General features: G+C 45.4%; 1 protein-coding gene and 1 pseudogene across 2 annotated transcripts; one reads left to right on the forward strand and one right to left on the reverse strand.

Annotated features, from left to right (window-relative positions):
* The first annotated feature begins 119 nt into the window (after positions 1–119).
* On the forward strand, positions 120–26161 carry NSDHL (NAD(P) dependent 3-beta-hydroxysteroid dehydrogenase NSDHL). 2 transcript variants are annotated; one of them, XM_005888788.3, is made up of 8 exons: positions 120–254; positions 7237–7336; positions 10946–11104; positions 16364–16510; positions 20783–20911; positions 22626–22768; positions 23974–24076; positions 24843–26161. In XM_005888788.3, the coding sequence occupies exons 2-8, from the start codon at positions 7280–7282 to the stop codon at positions 25173–25175; spliced, it is 1071 nt and encodes a 356-aa protein (XP_005888850.1). In that variant the 5' UTR covers positions 120–254; positions 7237–7279; the 3' UTR covers positions 25176–26161. The 2 variants fall into 2 exon arrangements, with proteins under 2 accessions (XP_005888850.1, XP_014337953.1); XM_014482467.2 differs by having other exon boundaries at positions 126–254; positions 7257–7336.
* On the reverse strand, positions 18442–20346 carry LOC106701479 (small ribosomal subunit protein eS1-like; annotated as a pseudogene).
* Positions 26162–26495: the final 334 nt, after the last annotated feature.

Genomic DNA, 26495 nt, shown 5'->3' on the forward strand with positions numbered 1-26495 from the left:
GGGGCTAATCCGACGAACACCCGGCACAGGGCGGGGGGCAGTATCCTCGCGGCCCGGCCTCATTGGGCAGGATTACACCGCGAGCGCAGATTAGTGGAGCCCGCGCCAAACCAAGCCAATCCTCTTGGTGGAGGAGCCTCGGCAGATCCTCGCCTCACGCGGGCGGGGAGAAAAAGGTGGCTACCGTCAGCTCGAGCTCTAAGGGTGCAGGCTGTGGACACGCTGGGGCCAACCAGCGGGGCGCCTACGGACCGGTAAGGTTTGCGACCTCACCCTTGTGTCGGCGACAGGACTAGAAGGCAAGGGGTTGGGTGGGACTATCCAGGACGGGGACTTCCTGGTCTGACCTGAGACTTGAGTTAGGGTCCGATGGGTTAGGGTCCGATGAGTTAGGGTCCGAGGGGCCAGAGAAGACCTAAGCTTTCGTGTTGGAGCAGACGCTGTACCCACGGGGCATCTGAGATCCAAAAAAGGGAAGGGACGTGCCGAGCCTTGTCGCAGAGGTTCGAACGTCTGGGACTTAGAAGCCTAATCCAGCCGAGGCTCTTTCTTTGAGAGTGTGCGTTCAAGAGCACTCCCCACCCCCAAAGTAGGTTCCAAGACAGGATCACTTTAGTTCTTACCTGACTAAAAGCAGCCTAGGAAGGTGACCTGGGGGCCTGAGAACGGACTTTGAAGGGAGTGAAGGAAGCATGAGTGCACGTGAGGGGGCAGATCTCTCAGCACTTAACCTGCTTCCCCTCTGGGCGTTGGCACAGTATATTTAGGGAGACAGCGAACCAGAGCAGACGTTTCTCAGGCTGAAAAAAAGCCTGAGGTTTATTGACATTTATTAAACGAAAGTGTTCTCTGACCTTCTGCCCTGTACCCTCTTGGAGCATAAACCAGGTTCACAACCTTTCGGTCATATTTGACTCTTTTTCTGTCCCTTTTCCATTTAGCAGCCTTCAAGTTCTATCCATTTTTCCACCTCTGCTGCTCCTCTCCCACTTAAGGCCTTCAGCAGCAACCACCCTATGAGTGCAGGGCAGAGTTCTGACCGTGATCTGCAAGGCCCTTCCTTATGGGCTTCCTCTTCCCTGGCTCCCTTCAGCCCCTGAATGGATTCAAATGTGCAGACTCACTCCTGCCTTCGAACTTTTGCTCTAGCTGCCCCTTCTGCGTGCTTCCTCCACTTCTTTTCCTCCTGTAGGTCTTTGCTCTACTATCACCTTTCTCAGTGAACCCCACTGAGCGCCTTCTTTAGCATTGCATCCCCAAGGACACCCAAACTCTGCATCTTGCTCTCCTGAAAAATGAAATATTTCCTGCCATATCAATAAACAAAGGATGTCATGGGTTGGTGAACCATGAGGGAATTTAGGAAAGAAAGAATACCTGCCATCAAGCAGCCATCAGACTGCAGCCACCCTATGGTGAGCCTTGAGGAAACAGGAAACCAGCCACAGATATGTTGAGATGCAAATTGAAAGAATGATTTCAGTGAGCCCAGCCTCTTTCATGTCTTGCATATTCCCATACACAGAAAAGCGCTAAATTCCTTAACTTGAGATGTCTAGTTTTCTTTAATTAACAATAATCTTTTGATATTCAGACTACCTGCCCTTTGTTGCAGAACTTTTATATAACCTGGCTACCCTTCTCACCTCCTAGGACCGGTTCTCTCAGTGTTACTTGAGGTGCTGTCCCGAGGCTTGAAGTCCTAAATATTCCCACCAAATAAAACATAACTCTCAACTTTTAGGTTGTGAGTATTTTTAAGTCCACAATCTCATACTGCTTGTCATTGTGTATTTTACTTGTTTATTTTGCTCTTTACTGCCCATCCACTAGAAGAGAATCTGTGAGTGCAGGCATCTCTGTTTTGTTCACTGCTGACACTCCAGGACGTGGAACAGTGAGGGGACCCACATTAGGTACTCAGTAAATCTTGGTTGAACAAGTGGTGAGTGGTCTCCCTGTTTCCTGCTTCTCACCTGTCTAGTCCACTCTGCTTCACCAGGTTAACCTGACTGAACAGTTCTGGTCAGGTCACCCCCATGCTCTTAAACCCTCAGAGGTTTCCCGTGACTGCAGACTGAAGTCCAGACTCAGCCTGGCATCTGAGCCTCCTGCCAAGTTTTGCCCCTCCTGGACCTTCCAACTTTGTGTCATTCCACAGCCTGTTTCCCAGTGGGTCTGCAGGGTGACAACCTGGCAGTGTAGGAGCAACCACAAGTTCTGCCTTGGCCTTGTACCAGCATTGTGACTTTGGGCAAGTCACTTGACCTCTCCAAGCCTCAGTTTCTTATCTGTTGAATGAGACCAGTACTGTGTTCCCAACTGGCTGCTTTTGGGATCTTGGTGGTATAATACACAGTTAGTCCTTCGTATCTGCAGGTTCCATATCCATGGGTTCAATTGTTATAGCCATGTGTTCCAGGAAACAAACCCACTCAGACGGACAATGCAGATAGTGGAGTGCAGTTTATTACACCGGCTGGCCCAAGGCAGAGTCTCCTCTTAGCCAAGGACCCCGACCAGTTTTTGTGAAAACCTTATATACCCTAATTGTACGTGCTCAAACCCACCTCCCCAAATTCTCTGAAACTAGTCTGAACAAAGGAAAAGAAAGATACAATCAAAGTTAACCCATGATTCATATGCCTGTGCCTTAAACCCGTGATTCGTATGCCTTAAGCCTAGGTAGTTAACAGTGGACAATTATCAATAAGCCTGTGGTCATACCCCAATAAGCATAATAGAATTTTTTTCTATTTGGTTACACAGATAATTAGGGTATTCTTTCAGGCGATGGAAAGTCTAGGTACGAGCCCTGGGACTCTTCCATCCGGGGGGTCTGGTTTTCCAGTTGGTATGCCATTTCCATAGATACTGGGCATATAGCTCAAAGTCCACAGTCTGGGCCAAGATGGAGTCCTGCTTTCAAGATGGAGCCTATTCTGTTTCCTCCTTCACAACCATCCATGGATTTAAAATATTGAAAAGAAAAATTTCAGAAAGGTTCAAAAGCAAAAATCAAATTTGCTTCATAGGCAACAATTTATATGGCATTAACATAGTATTTACAGCTATTTACATAGCATTGACATTGTATTAGGTATTAGGAGTAATCTAGAGATTGTTTGAACTATATGAGAGAATGTGCATAGGTTATATGCAAATACTGTGTCATTTTATCTAAGAGACATTGAGTTTCCTTGGATTTCGGTGTCTGCGGGGGCTCCTGGAACCAGGGCCCCATGGATAATGAGGAACTGTTGTGCTCATCTGTAAAAGGTTCTGAAATTTATCCAGTTTTCAGGCATTGTTAATTCTTTTCTCTGATTCACTCTTGTCATTCCCCTTATATGACACATGCAGAGCCTCAGACCCTGTGTTAAGTCTTCTCCATGCTGTAGCCAGAGTGATCTTACACTCACCCTTGATTTTAACTTCCAAAGCCTCCTGCATCTCCCATAGGGTGACTCCTTAGCCTGACACAGCACCTGCACCTTCTGAACTTTGCTCCCGATCTGACTTTGATCTCACTTTGTCACAACTTGTCGCAGAACAGGCTGGCCGTGCCAACGCTTCATGCGTCCCACCCCTGGCCTTGGAATATCTCTCAGGACACCCACCTCTTCTTTGACTCACGCCTCCAGGGCTCTAGAACTTGACTCAGGGATCGCCTCCCTGCCTGGGCTTTCTCTCATCAGAACTCACAGTCACTTCTGCAATGTTCTGCTAAGCCTGTGTCCCACCCCAGATGCTGGGCTCCCTGAAGGTTGGTGCTGTGCCTTCTGCAGGTTCTATTTGGCAGTGGCCTTGTAAAGGTGGAGGAGTGAGCTGGCACCAGAGTGCTTTTCTACAACTTTTTTTTACAATTTGCAGCTCCCTTTTTATCCTTGGGGCGTGTACGTACATCCACTGAGGTCAGCAGAAGGATTCTTGCTCTATGGTTGAGGCCTCTCAGACCAGCTGCTGCAGCACAATTCCACCCATACTCCATTCTGGACTCCTTGCTGGCCCTCCAGGGGCTCAACTCCAGCAAGCCAAGATGGACATGGGGCGGGGGCTGGGGGGAGTGGGGAGCCTACAGCTGTGTACAGTGTTAGAATGAAAACAGAAACCAATGCTGAGGTGCTGAGGAAGCTACTAGTCTGGCCTGGAGAGGAGGAGGAAGTTTCCTAGAGGTGACAACTGAGCAAGGCCTTGAAGGCTGCAGAGCTGCTCACCATGGAGAGGACAGGGAGCAGCACCTCCAGGTGGAGGAACAGCATAAGCTGAAGCTCTCAGACAGGCTGCTGATTTTGTCAGCAGATTCAAAGCCAGGGCCTTTCTGTCCTAAAAGTCAACAGACTAGTGGAGAGATCAATGAGTGACAGAAAGGACAAGATGGAGCTGATTGAGTCCTTTGGAGAAGTAAGGGGAAGCCCTCAATCCTGTTGGCCTTTTTCTTGTGCAGACAGGCGTCTTCTTGCCACAGAGGAGGGTATCGAGTTTATGGCACCCACGTTGGAGCCTCCTGCACTGACCAAGCACAGGAGCAGGCCAGGCCCTGACTACCCCAGCACTCTCCTCTGAGCTGCTCTGGGTTTCCCCTTTACAAAGAGCCTGGTCTCTCATGTTTGTGAAGGAGAGAGCACTTGTCTCTCTTCCTGGTTGGAAATGGACAGACTCTCCTGTCCTTTTGTCTCCAGGACTCGGTGGCACTGGGGACTGGCCCCAGCAGGAAGGCAGCCATGGGCTCACTTCCTTCTCTCTGTATTTAATCCTAGAAGTAGAGCCAGGTGCTCGGGTTTCACTCTTAAAAGGTGAGTCTGTTTTCCTAGATGCCTTTTAGCCTAAAACCTTGTCCGAGTGTGTCTAGAGGAATAAAGACATACATACTGGTTTTAATTCTGAGATCTGCAATTTTAAAGGATGGTTTTAATTCAGAGACCTGCAATTTTAAAGGAAAAAGACTTGAGGCTTCTGTGTGATCTGTAACAATCCCAGCTCCTAGAATGTTGCTCTTTAGGGTCTTATTTTCCCATTCGCAGTATTCTTGTGAATATATTTATAATAAAATAGACAGAACTGAAAATTTGCCATTTTAAACATTTTTGAGTATACAGTTCAGTGGCATTAAGTAGGTTCACATTGTCATGCAACCATCCCAGCCATTCTTCTCCAAACCTCTATTCATCTTGTAGAACTGAAACTCTATACCGACTTAGCATTACTCCCCAATTCCCTGCTTCCTTCCAGGCCCTGGCACCCACCACTGTACTTTCTGTGTCTAAGAATTTGACTACTCTAGGGACATCATACAAGTAGACTCCTATTGTATTTGTCCTTTTGTGTCTGGCTTCTTTCACTTAGTATAATGTGTCCAAAGTTCTTATTTCACTTAGCATAAATTCATCTGTGTTGTAACCTATATCAGAATGTCTCTTTTTTTAATTGTTATTTTATTGTTGTAAGAACAGGGCTTCCTTGATGGTTCAGTTGGTAAAGAATCTGCCTGCAATGCAGGAGACCCTGGTTTGATTCCTGGGTTGGGAAGATCCCCTGGAGAAGGGATAGGCTACCCACTCCAGTATTCTTGGGCTTCCGTTGTGGCTTAGCTGGTAAAGAATCTGCCTGCAATGCAGGAGACCTGGGTTCGATCCCTGGGTTGGGAAGATCCCCTGGAGAAGGGAAAGGCTACCCACTCCAGTATTCTGACCTGGAGAATTCCATGGACTGTATAGTCCATGGGGTCACAAAGAATCAGACACAACTGAGTGACTTTCACTTACAAAAACAGGTAAGATGAGATCCACCATATTAACAAATGTTTGAATGTACAATAGATTGTTGATTGTAGGTACAATGTACAGCAGACTAGAGCTTACTCATCTTGCTTAACTGAAACTTTCTACCCACTGATCAGTAGCTGCCCCTCTTCCCTTCCCCCAGCCAGCCCCTGGCAACCACCATTCTACTCTTTGATTCTGTGAATTTGACTACTTTAGATACTTCATATGAGTGGAATCGCAGTATTTGTCTTTCTGTTACTGGCTTATTTCACTTGGTATAATGTTCTCAAAGTTCATCTGCATCTCATATTGTGGAATTTCCACCTTTGTTAAAGCTTCATAGTATTCTGTTGTATTTATATACCACATTTTCTTTATCCATTCATCCATCAATGAAGACTTAGATTGTTTCCATCCTGGCTATTGTGAATAGTGCTGCAAAGAGTTTAGGAGTACTCATATCGCTTCAAGATTCTAGCTTCAGTTCTTTTTAATATATACCCAGAATTGGAGTTGCTAGATCCTATGTACTTCGGTGGTTCTATTTTAATTTTTTAAGGAACCTCCATACTGTTTTCTACAGCAGCTGCATTGTTTTTGCATTCAGTGTACAGAAGTTCAAATTTCTTCACATCTGCGCCAACACTTATCTTTTGACTTTTTGATAATAGCCATCCTGACAGCGGTGAAGTAGTATCTCGTTGTAGTTTTGATTTACGTTTCCCTGATGATTAATGCCATGGAGCATTTTTTTCATGTACCTGTTGGCCATCTATGTGTCTTCTTTGGAGAGGTGTCTATTCAAGTCCTTAGCTCATTTTGTAACTGGATGGTCGTCACCATACTCTGACCACTTCCCAGGGGGTTTCTGATGGCCCCAGACACTCTGAGTTCTATATGTGGTCAGGATGGCTTTAATTCCACCAAGGAAGAGAGCTCTATCTCCTCTTATTCTTCTTTCTCCCAGCATCCCATGCCCTGGCATCATGGGGATGAGCAGTGAGTCTGTTTCACTGAGCTGCAGCAAAGAGAAATGGCTTGAGCAGATTGATACACTTTCTGGCAGTGCCAGGACTGAAATCTGAGCCTCCATTTTGTTCATTTCTCTACTGATCGACACTAGAGAAATAGAGAGTATTTGAAGCGCATGAGTGCCGTGGGAAAAGCTGTGATGCCAGAGATAGTCTTTTCATTGTAACTGATGAATGGGGTTATTTAAGTGGCTTCCCATTCTGCCTCTAGTCCAAGTATATGGTAGTGAGTTATGGGGCCACCCAGGCCCATCTCAGAGGACAGTCTGCATCCCAGGAATGTTCCCTGAGTGCTTCTTCCAGCAGCTGCAGCTACAGTTGAGCACTCTGTGAAAACTCAGGGGTCGGGGACAGGGGATGTTATCTACACAACACACTAACAGCTTAAAGATGTTTCAGTTTATACAACATAAATGTCTGCCTCTAAATATGTTTTTAAGGAGACAAACGTTGATTGCAGACAGGGCCACATTTGGAGCAAAAATGGAACAAGCAGCTGGTGAGCCAACAAGGACATGTTTGACAGAAGACATTCCAAAAGTGAGTATTGACACAAAAAAAGGTTAACCAAAACCAGATAAGGGGAAAGTCTAGCACATACATAACAGCACGCCATTGAAACATAGCTCTCGGTTACCCATATTAAAGTAATTAGTATTGAGTAAGTGTTTCTTTATAGAAGATATGTCCTTATTTAAGGCATCAAGTACTGCTCTGTAACAAACCCTATCAGAACTTAGCAGTTTAAAACAACACCCATTTCTTTGTTCACAATTCTGCAGGTTGGGCTGGGCCCAGCTTGTGGTGAGGAGTGGGGGTTCCTCCACTGGTCTGCCCTGGGCTCGCACACACAGTTGCAGTCATGGGGTCCCTGAGGTATATGTTCCAGGCAGCCTCACTCACACAGGTGGCAGTAACTACTGCCTGTCACCTAGGTGGCCTCCAGCAGGTTAGACTGTGCTTCTGGATATAATCGCAGAAGCCTTCCCAGGGCCAGCAAGGGCACTAGCAAGGCCTCCTAAACTCTAACCTTGCCAATGTCAGAAGGGACTTGAAGGAATTGTCAGGCCTCCTAGAGATGCTTTACAGAGATCTATGAAGGGAGGATTCATTACACTTGCAATGAACTAACACTTCAGACATGAAATCACACTGAGGTAAAATGTGTTCATATCAGATGTTACTTAATCAAAGCTTCCCAAGAGGTTGCCGCAGGTCACCAGATCACATTGGTTTTAGTGTACAGCTCAGAGTACACAGAAGGCCTTCTGTGTGCCTCTGTAATTGAGGATTAATCTGAGATTCTACTGCTCAGACAAACCACCAGAGGTCCTTGCAATCTGTAGTTCATTTGTGTGCATCAGGGTTTTACTGATACTCAGCAACTAAAAACAGTCTTGATTAGGATGGTGGTTTTTTTTCTCATCAATTGACTTTATAGTATAAAGTAAAAGTTACACATTTAAACTACTATAAGAAAAAGAACAGTTTCATCCTAACTTATACATACATTCTGTGTAAGACTTCTCTGAGTAAAGGGCCCACTGCTAATAACAAGGGAAAACAGAAAAGATTGGAAGAAACCCAGGGACCTACAATATTCTGTTATCTCCAGATCATTTTGCAATGAAATAGTTTTTCTAGATGGCTTTCTTCCCTATTCTTAAAACTGTCTCCAAGGTGTTGAGTGTTTAACTCCCCGCAATAACCCGTTCTTGAGTCTCACTACCTGTTTCCAATCTGTAATTTCATTCTTATTTATTAGTACATATTCCTTCTTGTCTGTTAGACCCACTTGAACTGCATCATCTTTCGTGGCCATGAAAAGTAAGTGATGATTTCACATAATCTCCTGTAACCGAGGACCATGGCCCCATCACAATCTGACTTCTCTGGGGTAAATGCCAGCTCTGTTCTCATCGTTATAAAACTCTCTGGCATAGCCACTGACCCATGCTTCCCAGGCAATATGGGTGCAACATTTCAATATAAGAATCCACATCACTCTGTCAAAGAGAGAATTACTTTAAAATCATGAAATGAAATTGTACTGGATAAACACAGCATTGTAAAGCAACTGTACTCCAATAAATGTTTTTTAAAAAGAAATTACACTAGATATGATAGCAGGGTTATTTGATTTTTCTTAAATTAGACTGTCAACCTTTTGAAGCAATTTGTAACTTTTGACTCCAAATACTATAAACAAGAGACTCTGAACTCCTTTGGAGTTATTCTAAAAAGCTGGCTTTCCCTGTGCAGCTGTCTTGGGGAGAGCAGGAAGAGAAGGAATTGCCAACAGGGAGATTGAGTGGAATTTGTGGATTTCATTTGCCTGTGCACTGGGCGTGTGTTAGAAATTTTAGTAAAGGTGTAAATAATGTAGCATGCTATGATATATGGCAGTCGTCTAAGCGTAGACAACAGTGGGCTTAAAAGATACTTTGCTGGAGAGGGTAGCATAGTGAGGCTGACTCTGTCAGGAGATTATGAATGCCTGAACAAATGATGCTGAAGCTTCAGAGCCATCTCCATTGCAGGTGGGATGCCAGGTTGAGAGGGGCAGATCTATAGAAGAGACTCTGGCTCCCCTACAGTCTCCTGTATATCCCAATTATATAGGTATTTAAGGAATACATAGCAGGTTGGTTGGTTGGTTTTTTAATCAGCAGAATTTCTTTAAAATCTCTACTTTCTATCCCCAACTGTACTATACATAAGTTCAGAGAAAATGGGGGTTTGTCATCTTAAGGAAGCCCAGATATGGTTTTAGAAAGACCCCAAGGAGGAAAGGTATAACAAGTCCTCCCCTGGGGCCCCTTGTACCCAGCTTCATCAGCGTGCACCAGCTACAGTTTTGCATCAGCTCCCTGGAGTCAGAATATTTAAGTCCCGCATGTGGTGCTCTGTCCTTCCATTATCGCCAGTTAACAGAGTTGGAATTTAGCCAAGAGAGTACATGGGTTGTTGTTGTTCAGTCGCTCAGTCATGCCCAACTCTTTGTAACCCCATGGACTGCAGCACGCTAGGCTTCCCTGTCCTTCACTATCACCCAGAGTTTGCTCAAACTCGTGTGCACTGAGTCACTGATGCCATCCAGCCATCTCATCCTCTGTTGTCTCGTTCTCCTCCCACCTTCAGTTTTTCCCAGCATCGGGGTCTTTTCAGATGAGTCAGTTCTTCGCATCAGGTGGCCAAAGTATTGGAGTTTCAGCTTCAACATCAGTCCTTCCAATGAATATTCAGGACTGATTTCCTTTAGGATTGACTGGTTGGATCTCCTTGCAGTCCAAGGGATTCTTGAGAGTCTTCTCCAACACCACAGTCTGAAGACATTTTGCATGATGTACCTGTGTTGCAGAGCTGAAATGCAAGCATCATAGCTTTCACCTGATATGTCAACTTCCTCAGAGCTCAGAGAAGGGAAAGCAAAGCCCTGGGCCTGGCTGGTGAACAGCTCACTGATCGTCCCTGCATCCCCACCAGGAGATCCCATCGGGCAACAGCATAGTCTTAGATGGATGTGCTAAGGGGAGAAGGGTTTAGGTGATGAGTCCAAAGCCACAGAGCCCAGCCCTGTAGTGGTTGGAGAGCAAAGGGGCCTTACTTTCCCCTGCAAGTATGGAAACTACTTTCTTTTTTCTGATGTTCTAAGTGCACACTGTCAGTTGAGCAGATGGCATGTTTGGATTTGTGTGTGTGTGTGTGGTTTGTTTTTTGCTTTAAAAGTGCCCAGGGATCAGCTATCGGGAGCAAGAAAGTATCACTTTGGTGGGGGTGGGGGGCTGGTTGCACCATGGTTTGTAAAATCCTGGTTCCCAGATCAGGGATTGAACTCAGGCCACCACAGCGAAAGTATCAAGTCCTACCCACTGGACAGCCAGGGAACTTGCCTCAGGTCATCCAGTGTGACCAAAGTCTGCCTCAGTATAATTTGCTATCTCTTCCCTCCTTACTAATCCCAGGAGTGAAGATTGCCATGGGCGATAAAACACCAGAATTATTTGAAACTTCCAACTTGATTCAAGAAAACTTTCAAACTAAGAGATGGACCTGCTATTTCAATGGCTCATGGTGCGTGAATCCAGGCTCTTAGAGCTTCCAATTCTCAGCACACCCTTACCCCCTGCCATCCCTCTCTTTCTGCAGGCCAAGAGGTGCACGGTGATTGGAGGCTGTGGGTTCCTGGGTCAGCACATGGTGGAGCAGTTGCTTGCAAGAGGCTATGCTGTCAATGTATTTGACATTCGGCAAGGGTTTGACAATCCTCGTGTGCAGTTTTTCCTGGGTGACCTTTGCAGCCAACAGGTAACAGACCATTTAGCCTTTCTGATTATGCCAGGCCCCTTGAAGGGAGACCACCAGACTTCCCTTGCTCAGAGGCCAGCCCAGTTGTTTCCAAAAGAGAAATTTTTTTTTGAAAAATTGTGAAGTTATACGAAAGAATTTAACACACACACCTATTGTTACTAGTGAGAATCAGTAACTGTTATTTCTGTTGCTACTACTGCACTCTACACAGATAGTTCAAAAGCAACCATGGCCAATACATAAATGAGTGGTGGCAGCTGCGTACCAATAAAACTTTATTGACAAAGGTCCACAGGCTGTAGTGTGCTGACTGCTACTCCAGAGTATACATCCAAAAGTGAAATTGCTGGGCTTTGTGTTTCTTTTTTTTTTTTTTAATAATTTTTGTTTGTTAGTGTGGTTATTTATTTATTTATTTATGGCTGTGCTGGATCTTCGTTGCTGCTCGGGCTTTTCTCTAGTTTTGGTGAGTGGGAGTTACTCCTCATTGTGGTGCACATACTTCTCATTGCACTGGCTTGTGGAACAGGGGCTCTAGGGTGCAGGCTTCAGTAGCTGAGGCCCACGGGCTTAGTTGCTCCACAGGTATGTGGAATATTCGCCCAACCAGGGCTCGAACCTGTATCTCCAACACTGGCAAGTGGATTCTTTGCCATTGAGCCACCTGGTACTCCCTGGAATTTGTCTTTCTGCATAACACTTGGCATAGCTGATATATTCTGTGTCAACTTAGGTATTTGTCCCCCCACCCAGAGAACATGCGCTCCATGAAGGCAGCTCCCCTTCAAACCACTCCCCCCAACTCCCATGCTATCGTTGCTATTTTCCCCTCACTCACAAATGTTAGTTTTGCTGCGAGTGGCATTCTAGGGTTATAATCCTCCTCCCCCACCTCCTCCCCCATTGCTCAATCTGAGCATTTTATTTTTTTTTTGGTTGCTTTGCAAGGGTCACAGAATCCTCGTTCTTAGACCAGGGATTGAACCCAGGTTCCCTACACTGGAAGCACACAGTCCCAACCACTGGACCAGCAGGGAATTGCCTCTTTTTACTTTTTTAATGTGGGTACTACAAACTTAAAAGTCATGTCTATGCTTTGTATCATATTTCTAGTGGAATAAAGGGGTAAAAGTTGGATCTGATTCTGGTTTGGTTTTTTTCCTTTGGGGCATCATAGATTGATACCCCAATAGCAATAAGCACTTGTAGTACTCAGATTTTACTTTCTATAACCATTGCCCATAAAACAAACCAGGGGTCCTTGGGAAAATATCCTATTCAGGAATCTGGGGGAGAGGTAGGTAGTACAAGGTGAGCCTGGGACATTTTTCTTAGGATGAAACTAACAAAGTACTCAAAAACTAATTTAGAACATGTTAAAAGGACACAGGAACCAATTTCAAGAGCCTCTGCTGGCCAAATTTGGGACATTTTGAGCCTCAAAAGATAATAGTAGTGGATTGTAATGAATTGAACAAGAATCCCTGCATCCATAGAATTACTGAAAAAAGATTACAGAGGAATGCCAAGTAAAGAAGTAAAAATGAAAGCTAAAATTAAAAGTTCACCATTTTTTGTTTAGTCACTAATCTGTGTCCAACTCTTGCAACCCCAAGAATTGTAGCCCGCTGTGGGGTGGGGGTGGGGTTAGGGAAAGGCTTAAGAGGGGGGAGATATATATATAGATATAGATATAGATATAATTATGGCTGATTCACATTGTTGTATGACAGAAACCAACACAACATTGTAAAGCAATTCATTCCAATTAAAAAATAAAACTTAAAAACATTTTACCAATTTGCAAGTAACATGTTAATAAGTTGTTCCAAGCAAGGATCACGAATGAATGCTGAAATCAATTGGTGGAAAGTTGCTGGGGAGTAAGATATTCACAGGATCTCTAATGATCACCCCATAGATTACATTTTGATTGCTCAGAGAGAAAGATAACTTTTTTGATGGCCCAAATCTGGCAGCCATCACCTTAACCAAATGACTGGATCAACATTAGCAACAATGTGACAAACTGCCATCTTGATCCTCCTAGGGTGATGCCCTGAGAAGGCATGATGTCACTGGTGTGATGTTCTCGCCAAAAGTATTAAGACTTAATCTAATCATGAAGAAGATTACCAGTTCTTAGAACAGGCCTGGGGTAGACTTGAGAGGCAGAGTGGCATGCTATGTGCAGCTTACTCTCAAATGGTTTCAAAGAAAAAATCATGTCTACATAGAGAAAGTTGTGGCAAAATGCTAATAATCAGTGTATCTAGGGACATAATTCATGGTTTTCTTTTGGCGATGTTAGTATCTATTGATCATTCCTAGATTTTATTATTAATAGTTAAGATTTCACAAAATGGTAGTAGTAGTGTTAGTCACTCAGTTGTGTCCAACTCTTTTAACCCTACGGACTGTACCCCACCAGATTCCTCTGTCCATGGAATTCTCCAGGCAAGAATAATGTAGTGGATTGTCATTCCCTTCTCCAGGGGATCTTTCTGACCTAGGGATGAAAACCAGGTCTCCTGCATTGCAGACAGATTCTTTACTATCTAAGCTACAGGAAAGCTTCACAAAACGTCACAAAATGGTAACATGCTATTATTCTCTCTTTATGCCTTAGCCTTCTATTTCACTTAATGGAAATAGATGGGGAAACAGTGGAAACAGTGTCAGACTTTATTTTCTGGGGCTCCAAAATCACTGCAGATGGTGATTGCAGCCATGAAATTAAAAGACACTCACTCCTTGGAAGTAAAGTTATGACCAACCTAGATAGCATATTGAAAAGCAGAGATATTAGTTTGCCAACAAAGGTCCATCTAGTCAAGGCTATGGTCTTTCCAGTGGTCATGTATGGATGTGAGAGTTGGACTGTGAAGAAAGCTGAGTGCCGAAGAACTGATGCTTTTGAACTGTGGTGTTGGAGAAGACTCTTGAGAGTCCTTGGATTGCAAGAACATCCAACCAGTCCATCCTAAAGGAGATCAGTCCTGGGTGTTCATTGGAAGGACTGATGTTGAAGCTGAAATTCCAATACTTTGGCCACCTGATGCGAAGAGCTGACTCATTTGAAAAGACCCTGATGCTGGGCAAGATTGAGGGCAGGAGGAGAAGGGGATGACAGAGGATGAGATGGTTGGTTGGCATCACCAACTCAATGGACATGAGTTTGAGTAAAGTCCTGGAGTTGGTGATGGACAGGGAGGCCTGGTGTGCTGCGGTTCATGTGGTCGCAAGGAGTCGGACACAACTGAGTAACTGAACTGAACTGAACTAAAACTATGGTGGAGGTAATGAAGATAATGGCGACCTCCTTCAAAAGGTCCCATGCAAGCACTGCTACACTCAGTGCCCCCAAACGTGCAGCAGGCCACTGCTAAAACTGGCTTCCACCAGAGACTCCTAGACACACAGGAAAGTCTGGGTCAGTCCCTTGTGGGTCACTGCTCCTTTCTCCTGGTGCACAAGGTTCTGTTTGTGCCTTCCCAGAGTCAGTTTCCCCAGTCCTGTGTAAGTTCTGGCAGCTCTATGGTGGGTTAATGGCAACCTCCTCCAAGAGGGCTTATGCCATACCCAGGTCTGCTGCACCCAGAGCCCCTATTCTGTGGAAGTCCACTGCTGACCCATACCTCCACAGGACACGTTCAAACACAGTTCTGTCTCAGTTTCTGTGGAGCCTCTGGGTCCTGGTGCATACAAGGTTTGTTTGAGCCCCTCTGAGTGTCCCTGGCAGGTATGGTGTTTGATTCTAAATGCAGTTTTGCCCCTCCTATCATTTTGCTAGGGCTTCTCCTTTGCCCTTGGATGTGGATTATCTCCTCACAGCCACTCTACCACCACACAGCTGCCACTCCAGCACCTTTTTTCAATGCTTGACTCTGTTTGCCACTTTGCAAAAGGAATTCTTATTCTTTAGTACAGTTCAGTTCAGTCGCTCAGTCATGTCTGACTCTTTGCGACCCCATGGACTGCAGCATGCCAGGCCTCCCTGTCCATCACCAACTCCTGGAGTTTACTCAAACTCATGTCCCTTGTTGCCTGGAAAATCCCATGGACGGAGGAGCCTGGTAGGCTGAAGTCCATGGGGTCGCAAAGAATTGGACACGACTGAGTGACTTCACTTTCACTTTTCACTTTCATGCACTGGAGAAGGAAATGGCAACCCACTCCAGTGTTCTTGCCTGGAGAATCCCAGGGACGGCGGAGCCTGGTGGGCTGCTGTCTATGAGGTCGCACAGAGTCAGACACAACTGAAGCGACTTAGCAGCAGCAGCAGCATGTCCACTGATGGGTAATGGCATCCAACCATCTCATCCTCTGTCGTCCCCTTTTCCTCCTGCTTTCAGTCTTACCCAGCATCAAGGTCTTTTCAAATGAGTCAGTTCTTTGCATCAGGTGGCCAAAGTATTGGAGTTTCAGCTTCAGCATCAGTCCTTCCAATCAATGTTCAGGACTGATTTCCTTTAGGATTGACTGGTTGGATCTCCTTACTGTCCAAGGGACTCTCAAGAGTCTTCTCCAACACCACAGTTCAAAAGCATCAATTCTTTGGTGCTCAGCTTTCTTTGTACTCCAACTCTCACATCCGTCCATGACTATTGCTGATCAGATTGTCCCATCTTTCTTTTGTCAGTGGGCATGTCTTCAGGTTGGCTCTGGAGTCCTTTTCATTCTTGTCTGTTTCCAACCCCAGATCTGCAATCAACCATTTCTCTCAGGAGCTCTGCTTCCCTGTAGCAATCCATCTCTGGTTACTCTTTGTTGTATGTCTAGTTTCACAGAGAGGATTACTCCTGTGTATAGGATATTTACACTGTCTGTTGAAGTATGGGACTTTCATATGATGCATAATCTATATCTTTGGGCTCATTTTCCCTAAGAATCTTAACTCCAGGTGCCCTGGATTTTCCCACCCACCTGGCACCCACCATCCACCACCCATGAGGCACAAAGGCACAGATGTTGATTTTTTTCTGGATCCCACAGGCTTCTCATGCCCCAAACCAATTTTTATTGGGGCAACGGTAGTGGGGAGGGAGGTGGTTAAAGGGACATTATGGTTTCTACCTCATATACTTCTGTGTCTTTGAATCTTTTACAGTGAGAATGTATTTCTGTGTTGATTGGAGATTTATAAAAGGGCAAGACACCTTCATGCCCCAGGTTGGACACTGGGAATGTAAGGAGGGTGTTTACTTGTATAAAGCAGGAGTGATTTTTTTTTTTTTGTCTTTGTTTGCTTTCCAGGACCTGTACCCAGCTCTGAAAGGTGTAAGCACAGTTTTCCACTGCGCATCGCCCCCACCATTCAATAACAACAAGGAACTCTTTTATAGAGTGAATTACATTGGCACCAAGAATGTCATTGAAACCTGCAAAGAGGCTGGGGTTCAGGTAAGGGGAAAGCTGGAATGAGTGCTGTCAAGAACGTGTGATGGCTTTTCCCAAGTGCATGGGGGCCAAGGCTTTTGTTCACTTCCTGGGCTAGCCAGGCCTGCTTCCTAAAGTGTTGCAAAGAGCCTAAAATTTCGGCCCTGGGAGCTGCTGAGCAAACCATATGAAGACCCTAAGTCTTATTAGTCTTTGGTTAAAGAGTGACAAAATTTAGAAATTGCTTGTGTTTTTTGTTATGCTTTAAAAAGCATGTTTTTAACATAAATAATATATATCAAACATAAAATTTACCATTTTAACCATTTTTAAGTGTACAGTTCAGTGGCATTAAGCACATTCACACTGCTGTCAACCACCACCATCATCCATCTCCAGAACTTTTTCATCTTCCTAAGGAGGCTGAAATCTGTACCAATTAAATACTAACTCCCCCTCTCCCTGCCCCTGGCACCCATCATCCTTCTGTCTGTCTCTATGACTATGATTCCTCTAAGGACTCCACACAAGTGCAATCATACAACACATGCCCTTTTGTGTCCTACTTACTTTACTTGGCATAACACCTTCCAGGTTTATCCATGCTATAATGGGATCAAAATTTCCTTCTTTTTTAAGCCTGAATAACAGCCTATTGGAGGGCTATGCTGCATTTTGTTTCTTCATTCATCCTTTGGTGGATTCCTGGGCTGTTTTGACTATTGTGAATCATGCTGCTGTGAGCATGGGTACGCAAGTAATCTGCTCCACTTTCTGCTTTCACTTCTTTGGGGTGAATATCCAGGAGTGAAATTCCTGGATCATATAGTAATTCTGTGTTTAAGCTTTTATTGTTTTAAATTAATTTATTTATTTTAATTGGAGGATAGGTATTTTACAATATTGTGATGGTTTTTGCCATACATCGACATGAATCAGCCACGGGTGCACATGTGTCCCCCATCCTGAACCCCCCTCCCTCCCCACCTCATCCCTCTGAGTTGTCCCAGAGCAGTGGCTTTGAGTGCCCTGCTTCATGCATCAAACTTATATTGGTCATTTATTTTACTTATGGTAATATACATGTTTCAGTGCTATTCTCTCAAATCATCCCCCTCGCCTTTTCCCACAGAGTCCAAAAGTCTGTTCTTTACATCTGTGTCTCTTTTGCTACCTTATATATAGGATCATCGTTACTGTCTGAAGGAGCTGTCATATATTTTTCCAGACGTTGCCTGTTCTTATTGTCCCAACTGGTGATGCCAGAGGCTGGTCAACAGCTTTCTTCTCTTGTTCGCAAGGCATCTGTGGCATATGTCACTGTCACTGCCCCAAGCATCAAGGGCTTGGCTGATAGGGGCGCTGTTTTGCTAGTGGCTGGTACCCCATTACGATGATCCAGAGAACCAGGGTTTATAACAATGCAGCAAGCTACATTATGGTGGAAATTGTACCTTCTCTGGTCTGAGTTACTAGCAGAGAGGCATCACTTGGTTCTCCAAATCTGGTTCCTCACCTATTAAGCCACATTAGTAGCCCCTGGTTACTTGTGGAGGAGCAAATCAAGTGACAGTTGTAAATCTCACACTCCTTACTACTTTGTACTGTGCCTGTATTAACTGGAGCTCTGTGAATTACACTCTGCTGTTTTTTCATTCAACCATCCCAGGCGTGCAGAAAAGATCTGAGAATAATATAGCACCCATACACTCATCACAACGTTGAGGTGACAGTATTACTAGTGATGCTGCAGCCCTGCCCTTACCCATCCTCAGTGTCACTGCTGTCCTTCTGCATGCTATGTGGTACTACAGCCAAAACAGAAATTCTAAAACTTTGTAAAAATAATATACTGAATATATCTTCCTGCAACTTGCTTTTTTTCCCCTCAACATTATGTTTTTGTTTTTACCACAAATTAGATCTTTTATTTGTCACCATTAAAAATCTGCATTTTAAACAGATTCTTGAATCGGTGGCTCGTATCCAACAGCTTATTCAACTTTAGCACCTGTCTTGTCCCCAGTAGCTTTTCCAGAACTACTACCTTTACCATGTAGCTCCATGAGTTTTCCCAGTTCAAATTTGGGCTTCTTCAACATTTTTACTTTTCTAACAAAGACATCATGGAGTGGATAAATAGATGGGCAAGCCTTTTCTATGTCTTTTCCAGTGCTATCTGGAATCAATTTATTGACCACCTCTTTCAAGTCATTTGTTTGCGCCTCTCAGGTCATGATTTCTATCATCTTCTTGTTGATGGAGTAATAGCAAACAGATGGGGGGCAGCTGGTGCTCAGGCCATGCAGGGAGACTCAGGCCAATTCAGTGTTGAGCTTTGCTTCCATATGTACTGGCTATGAAAGGAAACCTCAGTGGGTGCGGTCCACTACCAACACCTGGGAGAGCCACTCACAGCTGCCCAGCTAAGGTAAGCACCCTGCTGGTGCTGGGCTTAAGAGGTCTTCTGAATCTGATTGTTGCGTTTTTTAGTAGAACCCACACAGAACAGACGAAGCAAGTAACCATCAGTAGTCTTGACATCAACGTGAGCTTCAGTCATGGTCTGCCATTTTTTGACCATGGAGCATGTTTTGTCACAAGTAAGATCCATAGCATGGAAATTAGGCAGTTTTGCCCTTAACATCCTCAGTAATTAGCTTGAATTTTTTAAATGCTACTTTGTCATTCTGCAGATCAGCAAAACTCACTTCAAAAACACGACCTTTGAGGCCATCAGATGTGATTTTGGTTCCTTGAGTCCTCATGACCAGTGTTTTTGCAATATTCCTTATATTGAACATAGCTGATGCTTTCACATCACACCAGTCTTTTTTAGAAAAATGGGTCAACCACTTTCTTCTTGATTCCTTTTTTGCCTTCTTTCATAAAGCACTTGTTCTTGCCGCAGCATTATGTTTTTGAGATTTCTTTTTCTTGAAATACAGTACAGTCTGGTATAATCACTGAAGTGGCAGGATAGCTCAGTGGGTAGCAGTGCAGGAAATGGGGGTTTTGTGTGGTATTTAGGGAATCTCTCTCAACAGAGATGAAACGATCGTTGACTGCTTTTCTTCTCAAAGGCTTAAAGTGTTACTTCCCACATTTACATCTCTAATCCACTAGGAATTTCTGTCTGTATATGTTCTGACGTAAGCAGAGGATGTTTGGGTGCTCAGCAGCATGTACTGTACCATCGCCCCTTCCCTGATATTTAGAGCCCTATGCAGCTTGTCTCTGCGGGCCTGTTTCCGGCTCTCGTGCTTTGTGGCCCTGTCTGTGCCCAGGCCCTTGTGCCCTGCCCTAGGATGAACCTCAGTATCTAGTGTAGGACAAGTTACTCCCCAACTCTGTTCTGCTTGACTATTCCTAGCCCTTTGCTCATTCATACACATTTTAGAACCAGCTTGTCAAGTTCTTGATAAAGCCTGTTGGAAATGTTAGTGTAATTGCATCAAACCTAAAACTAATTTGGTAGAGAATGGACATCTTTTCCAATATGGAGTCTTGCTATGTATTTCTCTCTCTCTTTAATGCCTTTCAGTAGACATTTTACTTTACTTCATAAAGGTTCTGTACATCTTTTGTTAAATTTATTCCATATGCCTCACTTCTGGTAATTGAAATATCTTTCATTTTCCACTGCTACTGCATAGAAACACAGTTAATTTTTGTGTATCAATTTTGTACTCTGCAATTTGCTGAAGTCTAACTTTTTCTGTATGTTTGTAGTGTTTTGTATATAGACACTTCCAACACTTGAAAATGGTGATAGTTTTGTTTCTTCTTTTCAAATCATTATATTTAATAGTTTCTTATGTGCCTTATCCTACCATGCTGGCTAGGACTTGCAGGACCATGTTGAATAAAAGTGATAGATTGAGCTAATGCTGTTCAGTTTAGGATGGGCTGCCCTTAACCAGATAGCTGAAAGCTGGGGACCCTCATAAGAAAGCACCTTCCTGTCAAATAGCATTTCACCATGCACGCCTGTGTGTGTATACTGATGTGCCAAGGTTGGGAGCAGAAGTGTCTTCTGTCCCTCAGTTGTGATAAGACGAGGGAAAATGTAAAATCTACTCTTTTAGAATGTTATACCATAATGTGTCTCAAATCCTCATACCTGCAAAAGATAGTGATCTTTGCATTGTTTTAAGAAGGCCTGAAAAGGGAAGGCATCGTAGTAAAGAAAGTGAACACGTGCCGTTTGATTTCCTTTCCTGTGTGACCTTCATGGTGTTTATATAGTGATCATTCCCGACTCATTTTTTTACATCTAATTTTCTCCTCTGCCAGAAACTCATTTTAACCAGCAGTGCCAGTGTCATCTTTGAGGGTGTTGACATCAAGAATGGAACTGAAGACCTCCCTTATGCCACGAAACCCATTGACTACTACACGGAGACAAAGATCTTACAAGAGAGAGTACGTACCTGACAACTGGTTGAGTCAGTGACAAACGAGTTCCATGAACATCTGCAGGATTTAGATTCTTAAGAAGAATGTTTATGAACATAGAATGTTAGTATTCTGAAGCCTAACTACATAACTTGTGAACTAAAATTTGTGGATGAAATTCAGTTCTAAAGATGATAACAGAAAAAATAGTAACAGAATATCCTAATGTGGCCAGATGCTACCCTGTGTGTTTTACGGGGGATTGCTTCATTTAAGCTTCATGCTGCTGCCAAGTCCCTTCATTCGTGTCCAACTCTGTGCGACCCCAGAGACGGCAGCCCACCAGGCTCCCCCGTCCCTGGGATTCTCCAGGCAAGAACACTGGAGTGGGTTGCCATTTCCTTCTCCAGTGCATGAAAGTGAAAAGTGAAAGTGAAGTCGCTCAGTCATGTCTGACTCTTAGCAACCCCATGGACTGCAGCCTACCAGGCTTCTCCGTCCATGGGATTTTCCAGGCAAGCTTCATGGTGACCCCTTAAGGCAGGTACTATGATCTTCACCAGGTTACAGAAGACAGTTGAGGACAGCTGATACATAGAGGTTCTAAGCTTCCTGAGGCCATGCAGCTCTGGAGCCTGCACTCAACCTCTGCTTCAGAAATCAGACAATTGATGATAATCCAAAGTGGCAGGCAAAATTCAGCTAAACACTCAAGTGTGTTTTCATTTGAATACGCCTTCCTAGTACTCTTGCACCCCCTACTCTTTAAAAAAAAAGCAAACAATGGAAGGATCTTGCTTTATTTTAAGGGAAAGTGGTTTTTCACTTGGCAACTCAGCTTCACTAGGGAGCTCCTGATTTTAGCAGTGGTCTGGGCCACATAACGGGGACTCTGACAGTTGCCAGCTCCAGGACTAATGTCCAGGAGAATATTACCAGGTGGACACCCTATACCGCGGACCATGGGTGTTCATCAGCCACAGGCAGCTTACCTTAGCTGGGCAGCTGTGAGTGACCCTCCCAGGTGTTAGTAGTGGACTGCACCCACTGAGGTTTCCTTTCATAGCCAGTACATATGGAAGCAAAGCTTAACACTGAATTGGCCTGAGTCTCCCTGCATGGTCTGAGCACCAGCTGCCCCCCGTCTGTTTGCTATTACTCCAATTTGGAATGTCCCAGAAGAGCTCATCTGCTGGGAAACCCAAGGGCTTTTCAGTGCAGGGGTGGAGGCCTCGCCATTTGCAAGCTCCAATCCTGGGTCTGTCCCCTTGCTCCTTGGAGCACAGAGAGCCTCCCAGAGGCGTTTACAGGCTTACCTTATTTCCAGCAGAGTATCCAACAAGTCAACACAAGTGAGACCCCTTTGGGTAACTCCGATCATTTTGAACAGTCGGCAGGTAACTTGAACTCGCTCGGACTAAAACATGAGCAAGGATTTTGCCACAGTAGAGTAGAAACCCTCAGTGAGGTGGTAGAATGAGTTGACATGGGCCATCTCGTTTATCACGATCTCCATTTTTAGCAACAACCTAGCAGATCTTTGGGAAGTTTTGTTCCTTTTGAGACAAACCCTGTTTCTCTGTACTTTAAGGCCAGTCCTTTCTATTGGATCTTACCGGCTTTGACACAGCTCTCTGTCCTGTGTCTTCAGATGTGGGTGTTGGGGTGGAGAAAGGGACAGAAAAGTAGTCTAGAATTCTTCAGTGTCTGCAACCCATACACTCCCTTTGCTCTCCTAAAGGCAGTCCTGGGTGCCCATGATCCCGAGAAGAATTTCCTGACCACAGCCATCCGCCCTCATGGCATTTTTGGCCCAAGGGACCCCCAGTTAGTCCCCATTCTCATTGAGGCAGCCAAGAAAGGCAAGATGAAGTTCATGATTGGGTAAGTTGGCCCCTGACTGCCCCCCTCCATGCCCCCCAGCCCCTGAAACAAGGGTCAGTCACCATTGGCCCTTTTCTCCTGTGGCCTTGTCTTCTGCCTGTGGTCTGTTTCCTGTGGCTGCCACAAGAAATGAGGCGGAGAATAATAAAAATGGATTCACTCTCTGTGCTGGAGTCCAGGACTCCAAAATCCAGGTGTTGGTGGGGTTGGCTCCCTGTGGAGGCTCTGAGGGGGTCTGTTCCAGGCCTTGCTCCCAGCCTCACATGGCTGTCAGCAACCCTTGGCTTGTAGACATGTCACTTCAATCTCAGCCTAATCTTCACATGACATGCTTTTCTCTGTGTGTCTTTTCCAAAAGATCCCTCCTCTTATAAGGACACCAGTCATTAGGTTTAAGGCCCACCCTACTCTAGCACAACCTCGTCTTAACTAATTATGTATTCAAAGACCTCATCTCCAGATAAGGTCATTGTCACAGGTTCCAGGGAGACGTGGATTTCTGCCCCATGAACCCTCTCAGGCAGGCTGGAAAAATATTTGTGTCCATGTTTGGAAATTCAGGAAACTGACTCAGAGGGGAAACAATTGTCCCAGGGTCAAGGGCTAGGCCCTCCACTTTCCTTGCATCTAGGAAGGCAAGGGGAGGTGTTAACATTCCTCCTCTGGGCCTCTGCAGGTGATGAGAGTGGTTCTGTGTCCCCAGTACAGCTTTCCTTCCCTCCTTCCTTCTATTCATCCATCCATCCATCCTTCCTTCATTCTCTTTTCTTCCTTTCTTTCCCCCCTTATTCTTGTGCTTTGCCACCTTGCCTCCCTGCCTCTCGCTCAGCCTCCCTGCCACAGGACTAGAAAGAGATAGTAGAGAACTCTTGAGGCCAGAGCAATGGATTAGCCCACAGTGCCCTGGAGGGAGTTGAGAGCTGCTGTCCAAACTGGAGCCCAGAGAAGACACCACTAGCATAGGCTATGCCAGGATGGGGCAGGCAGGGCTAGGGGCTTTCAGATTCATGGGTCGGCCCCTAAATATCCCTCTGGCCCTGAAGGCCCAGGAGCCCTGGCCTCCAGCACATCTTCATGGATGCCCAGGTGTACCTGGGCTGGCATTGCCAAGGTGGGTCGCAGCCCTGGGTCCACGCCTAGGGACTCTGCCAGGTGTGCAGCTGAGTACTCCAGGCACAGGGGACTCATTCCTTGTGCACCTGCAGGAACGGAAAGAACTTGGTAGACTTTACCTTTGTGGAGAACGTGGTCCACGGACACATCCTGGCTGCAGAGCACCTCTCCCAGGACACCGCCTTGGGTGGGAAGGTAAGGCACCTGCTTCCACCTGCTCAACAGTGGCTGGGCCTCCTGCCCCTGTGTGTCCCTATGATGCCATCTGCTGGCACACTGCTTCTCTGACCCTGCTTCCTGGCAGACCTACCTTAGGATCCCACTGGGCCATGGTCAAGCCCTCTGACAAGGGACGGTCAGCTCTTACACAGAGATGGGAGACCACACTCCTAGGTCCCCCTTCCTTGTTTCTCACTCCCAATTTTGGAATCCCCTCCCCATTGGGGTCTCATTTTTCTTTCCTGGATTTCAGCCCTTTTCTGACCCAGAACTCTCAATGTGGAGGGGGGAGGGAGCACATTTGAGAAAGGTCATACGACCCATTCATAGCATCTGAAGATAAGATCCTTTACCATGATTAACACAGTTATTAAAACAACCAACGTACCTTCCCAAGTACAGTCTAAGCTTCACTTGAAACCCTGGCCCACAGCTAAACTTTCATCACCTTCCCCACTACACTGGAAAGTTGCCTGTAGCTGCAAACCCAAAAGGCCTGTCACTCACTGGCTGACATTTGCAGACTTGAGGACCACGAGAAATGCTGCACTCTGTGTGGGCTTAATCTCCACCTTATTTTTGAGCTGCCCTGCGAAGGAACTGGGGTGGGCAGGTAGGGAGCGGCCCCTGGCTTCTCAAAATAATGGTCTTGGCTGAGCCAGCAGGCTGCAGCTGAGCTCCAAGCATGGCCCGCTCCCCATGCTGCTGGGAAGCGGTTCCTAGTTTCTGGTTCTCTCTGCAGGCTTTTCACATCACCAACGACGAGCCCATCCCCTTCTGGACTTTCCTGTCCCGAATCCTGACAGGCCTCAATTATGAAGCCCCCAAGTACCACATCCCCTACTGGCTGGCCTACTATCTAGCCCTCCTTGTGTCCCTCCTGGTGATGGTGATCAGTCCTGTCATCCAGCTTCAGCCCACTTTCACGCCCATGCGGGTCGCACTGGCCGGCACTTTCCACTACTACAGCTGCGAGAAAGCCAAAAAACTCATGGGCTACCGGCCGCTGGTCACCATGGATGATGCTGTGGACAAGACCGTGAGGAGCTTTCAGCACCTGCGCAAGGTCATGTGAGGTGCCCCCAGCCCTGGCCCTTCGATGCATTCCCTAGCTGATAACTCTCTCCCCTGGAGACCAATAAACTAACCTCCTTCCAGTGATCATCTTCTTAGCTTAGGTCTCCCCCGGCCAGTTTGATGACAGCACATCCACCCTTCCATGACCAAGAGGACAGTTAAATTAGCAGACACGTCTTCTTCGTGGGACTGGATGTTGATTTCTTAAAACAGGGCAGCAGCTTCCTATTCTAAGTGTTTTGTGTTCTCTCCACTCCTGGGTTCCTTAATCATTCCAGTGTCCCCTGTGCACAACCGAAGAAGCTGTAGGGAAGAAACAGCCATTTGCTGATTGAGGAGGGGGTCCTAGATTTATTTCCATGCAGACTGTTCAAGGAGCCACAGATGACAAATACTCTAGAGAAAAGCAGAAGTTATGTGAGGCATCAAATGTACATTTCAAATAGACACAGAGTTGAGAGAAAAAGCTTAGAAAGCTTGAACAACTATAAACCCCCAATCCCCACGGGGAAAAGACTGCTGGTTGTTCACCTCCTTGCACGCTCCCGAGTTCTCTCTCAGGTACAGCTGCTGTGCCTGCCTGCATTATTTTTCATAAAGCATTCTTTCGTGTACACCTTTCTTATCATCCACAGAGCCCTCTTGTCCTTTTAATGGCAAGGTGGGACACTTGTCCAGTGGACAGGAAGCCATGGGAAAGGTCAGAGAGAAGAGCCTCTCCTTTATCTGCTTGGAGATGATACAGAAAGGGCTATTTCCTCACAGCTCATGCTCACAGAACCCTTTAGGGCAGTTCCCAAAAATCAGCACATATAGTGAATCAGTGTTCTTTATTTTCTGTTGTTCTTACAGAACCTGGTTTCTTCTTAGTCTTATTTAAATGTAATCTTAAAGACGTCTATTTTTTTTTTTTTTCCTCTACCTCTGTCCAAGGGTGGGGAGGCACCTGGGAAGATTGGAATAAACTGAAGGTATTGTACATGCCATGCAGTGTGTGTGATACAAACTTCATCTCAACCTAGGGGGAAACTGAACTGCTAGGGTGAGGGAACACAGACAGAAATAAGACAGATCTTTGGCCTAAGGCACTTAGAATAGAGGAGTTAAGATACATTCAGAAGGCCCTGTAATACAAAGCAGGAAATAAGATCAGGTGGTGTAAGTTCTGAGGAGGGATACATGGCTTCCAGCCAAGACCGTGTAGGTTGAAGAGTCACTGGGTACAGGCCCCTAGATGGTGTTTCAAGGTAAAAGGTCAGGTTCACGGGTATTGATTTGTCATAGTTTCATTAGCAGTGTGTTGTGTCTCTGAAGTATG

Source organism: Bos mutus, chromosome X (assembly GCF_027580195.1).
Source record: "Bos mutus isolate GX-2022 chromosome X, NWIPB_WYAK_1.1, whole genome shotgun sequence".
Classification (NCBI taxonomy): domain Eukaryota; kingdom Metazoa; phylum Chordata; class Mammalia; order Artiodactyla; family Bovidae; genus Bos; species Bos mutus.

What these genes read in the sequence shown, in the direction of transcription:
- NSDHL (XM_005888788.3), top strand. Translation starts at nt 7,280, where the DNA reads ATGGAACAAGCAGCTGGTGAGCCAACAAGGACATGTTTGACAGAAGAC. An exon ending in GTGACCTTTGCAGCCAACAG is followed by an intron (nt 11,105 to 16,363) that starts GTAACAGACCAT and finishes TTTGCTTTCCAG; the next exon opens with GACCTGTACCCAGCTCTGAA. An exon ending in GCAAAGAGGCTGGGGTTCAG is followed by an intron (nt 16,511 to 20,782) that starts GTAAGGGGAAAG and finishes CTCCTCTGCCAG; the next exon opens with AAACTCATTTTAACCAGCAG.